The sequence below is a fragment of the Rhinatrema bivittatum genome, chromosome 8 (genome assembly GCF_901001135.1).
Source record: "Rhinatrema bivittatum chromosome 8, aRhiBiv1.1, whole genome shotgun sequence".
Lineage (NCBI taxonomy): Eukaryota > Metazoa > Chordata > Amphibia > Gymnophiona > Rhinatrematidae > Rhinatrema > Rhinatrema bivittatum.
In genome coordinates this window covers 238,586,660-238,598,917 of record NC_042622.1, presented here as the reverse complement: position 1 = coordinate 238,598,917, position 12,258 = coordinate 238,586,660, and the positions used below count along the sequence as shown (strand labels likewise).

The 12,258-nt window shown below is 47.8% G+C and overlaps 1 protein-coding gene and 1 long non-coding RNA gene across 9 annotated transcripts in view; one reads left to right on the top strand and one right to left on the bottom strand.

Moving 5' to 3' along the window:
• Positions 1–12,258, bottom strand: part of CALR3 (calreticulin 3) — a 201,719-nt gene that overhangs the window by 77,129 nt on the left and 112,332 nt on the right. For 5 of the 6 annotated variants that reach the window (XM_029614222.1, XM_029614220.1, XM_029614221.1 and 2 more), the window contains 2 exons: positions 2,741–2,854; positions 2,487–2,630 (listed from right to left, as the gene is read on the bottom strand). In XM_029614222.1, coding sequence (XP_029470082.1) covers positions 2,487–2,630; positions 2,741–2,854 — 258 coding nt within the window. The remainder of the gene's footprint in view (positions 1–2,486; positions 2,631–2,740; positions 2,855–12,258) is intronic. The other variant, XM_029614223.1, reaches the window with a different exon arrangement.
• LOC115097989 overlaps positions 1–12,258 on the top strand; it is a 111,389-nt gene that overhangs the window by 36,337 nt on the left and 62,794 nt on the right. The gene's annotated exons all lie outside the window — the stretch shown is intronic.

Here is a 12,258-nt window from a genome sequence, read left to right as displayed (position 1 = left end):
GGTTTGAATCCTACCTGCATGGAAGACAATATAAAGTCAACTTTGGAAACAATGAATCACAACTATATAATATAAGCCACGGAGTACCACAAGGATCCGCCCTGTCCTCCACACTCTTTAATATATACATCCTTCCCCTCTGTCACCTCCTGACAGAACTTGGCCTCATGTACTTCATTTACGCTGATGATGTACAAATTGTCATCCCCATTGTGGACTCACTTAGCAATGCCCTCAAGGCATGGGACACAGCTCTTGCAACTATCAGTGCACTCCTTACAAGCATTAACCTTGCCATAAATCCTGATAAAAAAGGAAATCATGATCATCTCCCCCCAGAAAGGCAATAACCCCAACTCCTCTGAACACACGCTATTCCCTTCAGTTACCTTTATGCAAAACGTTAAAAATCTTGGAGTCACAATAGACAACCACTTTAACTTTAACATTAATAACACTATAAAAGATAGTTATTTTAAATTGCACACCCTAAAAAATTAAAACCTCTTCTATACCAATGTGATTTCCGCACCGTACTGTAATCCCTTATTTTTGCAAAAGTCGACTACTGTAACGCCCTCCTTCTAGGCCTACCCAAATCCACCATCCTGCCATTACAAATGCTGCAAAATGCAGCAGCACGCATACTCACCAACACACATAAGTCTGAATATATCACACCCATTCTCAAGGATCTGCACTGGCTGCCCATTGCGCAAAGGATTACGTACAAAACACTATCTTTGATACATAAGACCCTACACACTCAAGATATGACCTGGCTCAACAATGCCCTTCATTTCTACAAGCACTCCAGACCCCTTAGAATACAACATACTGCCACGCTATACACACCCTCCCACAAAGCAACTCTACTCCTCGCAACCAAAAAGCGTGCCATGAGCATAGCTGGGCCTTCAAACTGGAACAGCATGCCACCTGATCTCCGTCAAGAAACATGCCCAAAGAAATTCAAACAAAAACTCAAAACATGGCTTTTCATACAAGCTTTTACATAAGGTAGTCGCAATCAACTATCAGCACTAACCTCCTTTGATCTCACAACCCCACCTTCATGAATCTCACATATCTGCACCCTCCTCGCAGATATGCCCTTTCCTTCCTCTCGTGTCTTCCCTTTCAGTGCATTCCATGCCATGCCCCTCCGCTTCTTATAGGTTCCTCACTTGAATATCTCCCCTTAGACAGAGATGTATTTCTGCAAGCAATTATTCATATTAGTTTAATTATACCATTCTTATCAAGGTATCCCTCACCTCATTACGCAGATAACAGGTTTTCAAGTTCCGTCTAATTTTGTCCTTCTCTTATGCCTTCTTAATGTGCAATTAAAAGGAAGTGGTGAAGACCAGAACTGTGAAGGACTTCAAAGGGGCGTGGGATAAACACTGTGGATCCATCAAGTCTAGAGGACGTGAATGAAAAGGGGGTGGCTCACGGGTATGAAGGCTACTATCTGGAGATAATACCCTTATTCAATATATATATACAACTCTAACATTGCTCTAAGCTTCAACGGTAAGAGGAAATGTGGAAAAAAAAAAGGATTTGCATTCACAAAAAAGCAGGGTGTAGCTTGCTTGTTACGGCGGTTACTACCCCCAAAAATCCATAGTGAAGTCCAAAAAATATCAACACAGTATCAATAGGTTAAATTCCTAATATCTATTGGCATGACTCATACAGTTTTTTCAGTTCCTGATTTTACCCAAGTATCTGCTTAATTATTTGGGTAAAATCTTTGAAAATTGCCCTTTCCCAAGGTGATTCTATATTGAGTAGCTCATATGTTGAAAGCATGTGATTCACTTATCAGGTGCTCTGATCCTAAAATTCTCCAATGTTTGATAATTTTAGATCCTATTTACTTCCTCCTCTCGAAGCATTTTTTTATACTCACTATGGATTTTCTCAGGGACATTTTGTAGCTGAGAACTTTTATACTTATCAATATGGTCATTTCATCATTGCTTCTACTTAGACTGTAAGCTCCATGGAGCAAGGACTGTGTCTTATTTGTATCTTTTCAGCGCTGTGCACATCTAGTAGCACTTTAGATATGATAAATATCAGAAATAGTAGAGGTAATAGAAGACTTATCTTTACACAGAAGTTCTGTCCTCTATTTTTTTAAGCTCTGAGTTTTTCCTTTTATTATTTACGCTCAGGTATCCTTGCCAACCTGAAGGCTGGTAAGGAGTCTGCTCTGAAACTATGTCTCAGTGCTTTTCTATGGCTGGAAAGGGTTGCCATAGTAGCAACACACCTTCTTTCCCTAGGTGTGAACACATTTTTTTTAGATCCTGAATGCCCCATTACACAGCAGACTTTAACATGGACATACAGTGTGGCAGTACTATGTCCATCTTCAAATATTTATCAAACTTTTTTTTCCTAATTTTGTTTCAAAGGGAAAAACTCAGCTCTTGAATTCCAATTTATCAGAATAAGTAAAAACTATTGACCTGCCATAAATCAAGTCCAATGACTCCAATGTCATCATATTTGTAGATATTTAAGTCTGGAGAGTAATGTGGATTATCAATCTTTGGGTGGACCCAAACTCCTTTGTAGTTTGGATTATCAATCTGCCGAGGTTTCCATTTACCCTGCAAAAAAACCCAACAAAACCCAAAAACCATATGGCTTGCTCTAAATACTACCAAATGACAGAATAGTTCTCTAAAAAAAGTTACCCCCAAATAAATTTCCCTAATACTTTATACTCAGGATTCTTGATGTTTGGGGGCTCCCATTCTCCATCCATTTCATTGTCCCAATCCTTAGGTTTCTTGGCAGAAGTATCTATAATGTACTTTGGTTTGTCCCAGTCCTTCAAAACACATCACAAGAAAGTTAATTAGATTGCATACGAATGTGACAGTATCATATTATATACTTCTCTAGTAACCATGACAGAAAATCTAATGTTGAGATTACTACCTGATAATCTCCTTTTCCTTAGTGTAGACAGATGGACTCAGAACGAATGGGGATAGTATCCGCGTGCTAGCAGTTGGAGATGGATCTGACGTCAGCAAGGGGTATATAGATCCCCACAGGAATCGTAGCAACTTAGTAATCTTCCTTGCAAAAGCAGTTATGGATATGTGTACTGACGCTCAGTGAAAAGTGAAAACAGGATTCCCCTGACCGATTGATAGTAGCTGGAGACCGCCAGCATTCCCAACCGGAAGGCATCGACACCAGGTAGAGTGTACGGTCTCATAGAAATAGATGACATGGCTTACCTTGCATCGGTGAAACCCATGTACACAGGCAGCTGGGCGGGATGCTGAGTCCATCTGTCTACACTAAGGAAAAGGAGATTATCAGGTAGTAATCTCAACATTTCCTGGCGTGTAGCCAGATGGACTCAGAACGAATGGGATGTACAAAGCTTTACTCCCAGCCTGGGCGGGAGGCTGCCTGAGGACCATGTAATACCGCCCTCGCAAATGCTGAGTCCTCCCTGGCCTGGACATCCAGACGGTAGAATCTGGAGAAGGTATGGAGGGAGGACCATGTCGCTGCTTTACATATTTCTGCAGGCGACAGCATCCTGGATTCAGCCCAGGATGCCGCTTGTGCTCTGGTAGAATGAGCCTTGACTTGTAGAGGCGGAGACTTCCCGGCTTCTACGTAAGCTGCTCTGATAACTTCTTTAATCCAGCGGGCGATGGTGGGCCGCGAGGCCGCGTCACCTTGCTTCTTCCCGCTGTGCAGGACGAACAGATGGTCAGTCTTTCGTAGTTGTTGTGTCACTTCCAGATATCTGGGCAGTAATCTGCCAATGTCGAGATGACGCAATAAACGCCCTTCTTCAGATTTCTTCAAACTTGCCGTGGTAGGCAAGGATATAATCTGATTAAGGTGAAACTGTGAAACCACTTTAGGTAAGAAGGAGGGAACCGTGCGAAGATGGATAGCCTCTGGGGTGATTCGCAGAAAGGGATCACGGCAGGACAGTGCCTGCAGCTCTGAGATGCGGCGTGCTGAACAGACAGCCAGCAGGAACACCATCTTCAAAGTGAGAGACCGGAGAGAGAGACTCCGAAGGGGTCTGAAGGTGGATCCCGCGAGGAAATCCAAAACAAGGTTAAGGTTCCACAAAGGCACAGGCCACTTCAGTGGCGGACGAATATGCTTGACTCCTTGCAGGAAGCGAGAAACATCTGGGTGCTTGGCGATGGTCTTGCCATCCCTCCTGGGACCATAGCAAGACAGCGCAGCCACCTGAACTTTGATGGAGCTGAGGGAAAGACCCTTCTGAAGTCCATCCTGCAGGAAATCCAACACAATAGGGATCGTGGCCGCATGTGGATTGGTGCCATGAGTGTCGCACCATGCTTCAAATACCCTCCAGATCCTTACATAGGTGAGGGATGTGGAAAACTTGCGAGCTCGGAGGAGTGTATTTATCACGGGCTCCAAGTAACCTCTTTTCTTCAGTCTAGCCCTCTCAATGGCTAAGAGAGAATTGAGCTGGATCCCCGTGGAGGATGGGACCTTGACGTAGAAGGTCCCGGAGAGGAGGCAGGGGAAGGGGCTCCCCTGCCAGTAGTCTTCTCATGTCCGCGTACCAGGGTCTTCTTGGCCAATCTGGTGCTACTAGAAGAACTAGGCCCCGGTGTTTCTGAATCTTGTGAATGATGGCGCCCAGCAGAGGCCACGGAGGAAAGGCGTATAGCAGAGTCTCTGGAGGCCATGTCTGAACCAGGGCATCGATTCCGTGTGAGAACGGGTTGCGCTTGCGGCTGAAGTATCTGGGTACTTGAGCATTGGACATGTCCGCCAGTAAATCCATGTCTGGAATCCCCCAGTGATCCACAATCATCTGGAAGGCTGTGGGTGACAGCTGCCACTCTCCCGGATTTAGACGTTCTCTGCTGAGGAAGTCTGCTGTGGTGTTGTCCTTCCCGGCAATGTGGACGGCGGATATGTCCTGCAGATTCGCCTCTGCCCAAGCCATCAGTGAAGCGTTCTCCAGAGATACTTGACGACTTCTGGTTCCGCCTTGACGGTTGATGTATGCTACCATGGTGGCGTTGTCGGACATCACTCTGACTGCTCTGTTCTTCAGTCTGTGAGCAAATCGAAGGCATGCCAATCGGACTGCCCGGGCCTCTAGACGGTTGATGTTCCACGCTGACTCTTCTCTGTTCCACCGCCCTTGTGCGGTGAGTTCCTCGCAGTGTGCTCCCCAGCCGCTCAGGCTGGCATCTGTGGTGAGCAAAGTCCACGTGGGTGAAGACATCTTCGACCCCCTGCTCATGTGGTTGGACTGCAACCACCACCGCAACTGAGTCCGCACTCTGGTTGGCAGATGAAGGTGCGTGGAATAGTTCCGTAGGCGGGGGCTCCAGCGAGAGAGCAGGGAGTGTTGTAGAGGTCTCATATGGGCCTTCGCCCAAGGTACCACTTCCAGGGTGGATGCCATGAGACCAAGAACCTGCAGATAATCCCAGGCCATGGGCCGACTGACTCTCATCAAATACTGGATACGCTGCTGAAGTTTCAACTTTCTCTTGGAAGTGAGACTGATTGTGTCTGCCTGGGTGTCGAACTGTACTCCCAGGTATTCCAGTGACTGGGAAGGCTGTAGGCAGCTCTTGCTGAGGTTGATTACCCAGCCCAAGCTTTCCAGAAGGGCGATTACTCTGTTGGTTGTCCGAAGGCTCTCCTCTCGAGATTTCGCCCTGATCAGCCAGTCGTCCAGGTAGGGATGGACCAGAATTCCTTCCCGCCTGAGTGCCGCTGCTACCACTACGACCACCTTGGTGAATGTCCGTGGTGACGTGGCCAACCCGAAAGGCAGAGCCCGAAACTGGAAGTGGCGTCCGAGAACCTTGAAGCGTAGGTAGCGCTGATGATCCAGATGGATCGGGATATGCAGGTATGCGTCTGACAGGTCCAATGCCGTGAGGAATTCTCCTGGCTGTACTGCAGCCTTGACGGAGCGCAGAGTCTCCATGCGAAACCTCGGTACCCGTAAGTATTGATTGACTGACTTGAGGTCCAGCACAGGCCGAAAGGTGCCCCCTTTCTTGGGTACCATGAAATAAATGGAATAGTGTCCAGAATTTACTTCCCAGGCAGGTACTGGGATGATGGCTTTCAAGGACAGGAGCCTCGCCAGGGTAGCTTCCAATGCTGCCTTCTTGTGTATGGGACATGAAGATTCCACAAATTTGTCCGGAGGGAGATGATGAAAGTCCAGATAATATCCCTCCCGGATAATGGCGAGGACCCACTGGTCCGACGTGATCTCGACCCATCTGGGGTAGAAGAGGGTTAACCTGCCCCCTATGGCTCCGTCCCCCAGATGAATCGGCGGATTCTCATTGTGAGGCGCGGCTGGGACCCGAGTCCGGGCCTGCTCCCCTCTTGCGCTGCTTGGTCAGAAAGGACTGATTCCTGGCCTGAGGACGTGGTGCCTGGTAGCGACCCTTGTAAGGAACAAAGTGCTGTGAACTCCTGCCCCTGGAGGGCCTTGGAAAGGCGCGCTGGCCCCTTCTGAACCGATCTTCTGGCAGTCTAGGCACTGGAGAGGCTCCCCATGTACTGGCCAGCTTATCAAGGTCACTGCCAAATAGGAAACAGCCCTTAAAGGACAATCTGGTGAGGCGTGTCTTGGAAGGCGCATCAGCTGACCATTTCCAGATCCAGAGCTGCCTCCTGGCAGCTACGGAGGAAGAAATCCCCTTGGCTGTTGTCCGGACCAGGTCAGATGCAGCGTCCGTGAGGAACGAAAGAGCTGACTCCATGTCTTCCGCTGGAGCGTTGTTTCTAACCTGTGACAAACAGGCACGTGTCACCACTGTGCAGCAAGTTGCGATCCGCAAAGATAGAGCTGCCACCTCAAAGGTCTGTTTCAGAATGGCGTCCAGTCGCCGGTCATGAGGCTCCCTGAGGGCCGTCCCCCCTTTCAACTGGAATGGTAGTGTGCTTGATCACAGCGCTAATTCAAGGCGTCCACCTGAGGGCACGCCAGCAGGTCCTGGATTGCCGGTGCCAATGGGTACATGCTCGTCAGAGCCCGGCCCCCCTTTGAAAGAAGCCGCTGGTGCCGCCCATTCTAAATCTATCAATTGTTATGCCGCTTGTAAGAATGAAAAATGGCAGGCTGTAGGACGAAGACCTTCCAAGAGGGGGTTCTGTGCAGAGGGCACCGAAGCGCTGGGACCTGTAATATCCAATTCTGCCAGACACTGAGACACCAGTTCGGAGAGATCCTCTTTAGGGAAGAACCGCCTCATGGTTCTATATGGCTCAATCCCTGGGGGAAGGTCCCCCTCATCCGGGAGTTCGGACTCGTTCGGTGAGACCTCCTGGTCTGACTGATCCGGACTGTCCAGCGGCGGGAGGTCCCGCTCGCGATAAGGGCATGAGGGTCCAGGAACGGGATCCACAGGAGCCGCCGCCGCAGCAGCCGCCGCAGTCGCAGCCACCGCAGGAACCACAGGCACAGCAGGAACCACAGGGCCTGGACGGGAAGCCGTTTGCATCTGTACGAAGGCATGAATCCCCTTAAAGAGATCCACCCAGGAAATTGAAGCAGCCTCTAATCGCCGGGGTACAAGATCCCCTGGGATTCCAGATTGGTCGAGACTGCCCCCTAAATCCGGGGTAGCCCCTGGGGAACTGTCAACAAATTGTGGCTGAGACCGGTCCTGGCCTAAGGGTCCCACGGCCTCCTCACATTGGGCACATAGGGAGTCTGGCTCTTCACTGCGCGTGGCCCTAAGCTGGCATGCAGAGCAGAGGCCAATGGCTTTAATGCCTGAAGCAGGCGGCGCCGTCGCTGAAGACGCTGCTGCGTTCTGATCCATTGAAAAATATGCGCTGAATGCTTATTACAACAGGCGCACAATAATAATAATATGCGGCAGCAATGGGCGCTTAATACAACAGGCGCACAATAAGAATAATATGCGGCAGCAATGGGCGCTTAATACAACAGGCGCCAATAATAATAATATGCGGCAGCAATATGCGCAATATGGTCTCAGCAATAGGCGGCCAAGAAAACAGCCCAAATGTATGCAATATGCACTCAGCAATATGCCGTTAGCGATACACGCCCTATGGCTCTCAATAGGCTTTCAGCAGTATGCAGTTAGCAATATACTCTCAATAGCATTCAAAAGGCGTTCAGCAATATGCGGTCAGCAATATACGCTCAATAACAGTCAATAGGCTTTCAGTAATATGCGGTAACAATACACGCTCAATAGCTTTCAATAGGCTTTCAGCAATATGCGGTCAGCAATATACGCTCAATAGCAGTCAATAGGCTTTCAGTAATATGCGGTAACAATACACGCTCAATAGCTTTCAATAGGTTTTCAGTAATATGCGGTTAGCAATATACGCTCAATCGCATTCAATAGGCGTTCAGCAATATGCGGTCAGCAATATATGCTCAATAGCAGTCAATAAGCTTTCAGTAATATGTGGTAGCAATACACGCTCAATAGCTTTCAATAGGCTTTCAGTAATATGCGGTAGCCATATACGCTCAATAGCATTCAATAGGCGTTCAGCAATATGCGGTTAGCAATATACGCACAATAGCATTCAATATGCTCTCAGCAATAAGGCAATATACGCACAAGGAGGAATAAACCTGCGCCCATTACCGGCGCCCTACCTGAACGAGGCCCACAAAATGGCGCCCTCCTTGGCGTGCCACGCCGCCGATCCTCTGTTCCTTCGGAGACCCGAAACAAGAGATGTACGCCTCACCTGCACCTCGGCGCTTCTCGGCTGGAACCCAGGCGGTCTCCGGCTGCGGAGAGAGTGGGCAACCACCTTCACCACCGCGTTTGAGGATATGCACCCGCTGCCTCGTCCACGCCGGGACCGAGGCGCCTCGTAAGCCTCACCCGAACCTCGTCCGGGGGCTGTGTCCCTGCCGCGATTCGGCCGGACCGAGGACTTAACCTCCGGGGGGACCACGGGAATCACCCCGGGCAGCTCAACTGGGGGAGTGACCTTTGGGTATCACCGCAGGAGTGCGGGGCTCGAAAGTGTTACAGAAAGTAGAATCTAGAAGTATAAGAAAAGAGAAAAAATTAAAGTAGTCTTGGAAAGCACGCTCAACTAGCGTGCAGGCACTCCAAACTGCTTTGGAGACGGAAATTACTAAGTTGTTACGCTTCCTGTGGGGATATATATACCCCGTGCTGACGTCGGATCCGTCTCCAACTGCTAGCACGCGGATACTATCCCCATTCATTCTGAGTCCATCTGGCTACATGCCAGGAAATTTTTATTTTTTTATTTTATTTATATTCCGCTTTTCGGCTTCCATGTTAGGTGATTATTCCTCCTAGTCTTTATCTTCCTGATTAAAGAGTAAATTTTCTAAGGGGGTTTGTATGTAAAAATAGCATATATGCAGGTAAATAGCATGTATATGCATAAAAGCTATTTCCCAAACCTTGAGAGTATGTACGAACTTTAGTATGGCGCGTCCATTTTACTGGGAGGGAAAAAGGGGTGGTCTAGAAGCATTCTGGGTTGAGAGTTCAGAAACATGCGTGCAAGTTGCAATTTTGTAAGCAATAAATGCACATACATTACCGAACTTGTCTGCCCATTTTTACACCTGCTAATGGACATGCATAATTCAAACTGGATTTATCTTTTGTCTGCAGTTTTTGGGTTAGAGATCTGCTTGAACTGGTGGGGGTTCAGGATGAAGTGCTAGAGATCTAGGTGAACTGTTGAGTTATCAGTTGGGCTCCCTATGCTTATGCTCCAAAGGGTTTTATGGTTGCAATAAAGCAAATGTTGCTTACCTGGAAGAGGTGTTCTCACAGGACAGCAGGATGTTAGTCCTCACGTATGGGTGACATCACAGGATGGAGCCCTGTTACGGAAAACTTTTCTGTCAAAGTTTCTATAAAGCTTTGACTGACACTGGCACACTGAGTGCACTGAGCATGCTCAGCCTGCATTTATCCCTGTGACCACAGGTGTCTCACCTCAGTCTCGTCTTATAGCAAAATGCGCAAGCGAAACTAAAATAATAGTAAATCGTATATAGACCCAACTCTGCGGGGTGGCGGGTGGGTTTCGTGAGGTCTAACATCCTGCTGTCCTGTGAGAAAACCTGTTACAGGTAAGCAATATTGCTTTCTCACAGGACAAGCAGGATGGTAGTCTTCACATATGGGTGAGTACCGAGCTGAGGATGCCCGAGAGTGCACCAAATGCACCCAGGACGCGCAAAAGGCGCAACGACAGGGGTGGAATTTGGGAAGGAGGGCATCCTGAAACCCTTAATGGGTTGGTGGAAGATGTTGGGTAGTTAAACCGAAAAGAAGATGAGTTGACGGACTGGCCAATCATGGAGCATGCTGGCTAGCCGTATCTAAGCAATGAAGGGCTGCGAAGGTATGGAGAGAGCTCCAGGTCGCAGCCTTACAAATATGTACAAGCAGCACCGGCCGAAAGTAAGCTATTGAGGCTGGGACGGTTCCAACAGAGTGTGGTTACACGGTGTTGTAGTGAAATGCCTGCTTGTTGGTAGGAAAAAGAGATACAGACCGTCAATTAGGAGGAATAGGTCTGTTTGCGCAATGGAACTCGCAGCTTGACTCTTGCCACAGAAGGAAAGAGTTAGGTGTAATTCCTATGGAGTGTAGTGCGGTCTAGATAGAATGCACTTTTACAGTCCAAGGAGTGGAAAAACCCTCTCGCTCTGGTGAGAGAGAGGTGTTGGAAAAAGTGGGCAGAGTATATTCTGAGTAAGGTGAGATGCAATGTCTCCCTTAAGAAGGATATGAAGTTGAATACGTAAAACCACTCGGTCACAAAGGAATGCAGGGTCAGATGAGTATGTAACAAGGTGTGTAATTCACTGACCCTGTTGGTAGAAGTGATGTCTATGAGGGAAAGAATTTCCCATGCCAGACTGTTAAGTGAGAGAAATGGAAAGGCTCGAACGGAGTACGTAAGAGTCTTGTAAGCACTAAATATAGGCTCCATTCCGTGACCAGTGAAAATAGAGGTGACTTAATCTGTGGATAATCCATGGTAAGCTGACTCAGAAGGGGTTGACCGTTAATCGGGTATTCCTACTCCCAAGTGGTACACCAATTGGAACTGAGGTGTACTCATGTGGAGGATGTCTGGGGAGCAGAATCCGAGGGAGTAAAAGAAACAAGTGGTGTAGAAAAAAGGGGGTAATACCCTTTTGTATGCGCCATGTGGTAAATCATGCCATTTTGAATGGTAGGATTTATGTGTGGAAGGTTTTTGTGATGCGACCAGTACCTGAGAACATCAGTGAGTCTATGATATGAGATTGACTTGTGAGAAGGCGAATTGGTTACTGGTGTGATAGACTGAGAAGTATGAGAAAGCATACTGGTCTTGGCCAGGACTTGGGACTGAGAAACAGTGAACCTTGTCCCGGTGCAGCAAAATAAGAGTGTTGGCTATGAGAGGCATCGAAAGAGAAACATATAAAAGGCCTTTGTTGCAGCAAAGGTGTCCACAGGAACGCATTGGAGACATGTGTAGGGAGTAGAATCTGGGCACCATATGGTTCGATTCAGATGCAGAGGGCAAGTTCGGTTGACCTCAGCGCTAGTAGATTTTTCTTGTTACACATGTAGTCCGAGACCATTCGAAAGGATAGAAACCTATATGGAGAAGGTCTGCTAGTGCGTTTAGTAAGTCTCGTAGATAAGTGGTCCGAGGATGCATGGAGTGAGCAAGGGACAAGGGTAGAGCTGCACAGCTTCCTAGCAGAGCAGCTAAGAGGTTGTGCGTGCTTATGTGTTGGAAAAGCACATTGTCCCTATGCTGTCTGTCTGCATGCACAAAGCTTTGTTGCAGAGGCAGTATTGGAAGGCATAAGAGTATAAACACATGGCTACAAGCTCCAGGAAGTGCGTGTGAAACTATGCATGGAGCAGAACAGACGCATATTGGGTTGAGAAGATGTTAGGTGAAACTTTGCAACCCTGAGTAAATGCGAGCATGAGCAGGACCAGTCTAGGTTTTGGTTCTAGATCTGCAATATGGATGAGGGACGAAAGCGGTTGAACAGCTTAGACCCACTGATAATTGAACTTCACTGAATCTAACTCATAGCAATTTTGGATCTATGAGGAAAGTGCATGGTGAAAAAACCCCATGGCCCGACAATAAAAGAATTGAGGGGCTGAGGTTATGGAATATGCGCGCAGGGACATATAGGAATTTGTTAGAATGTCTGTG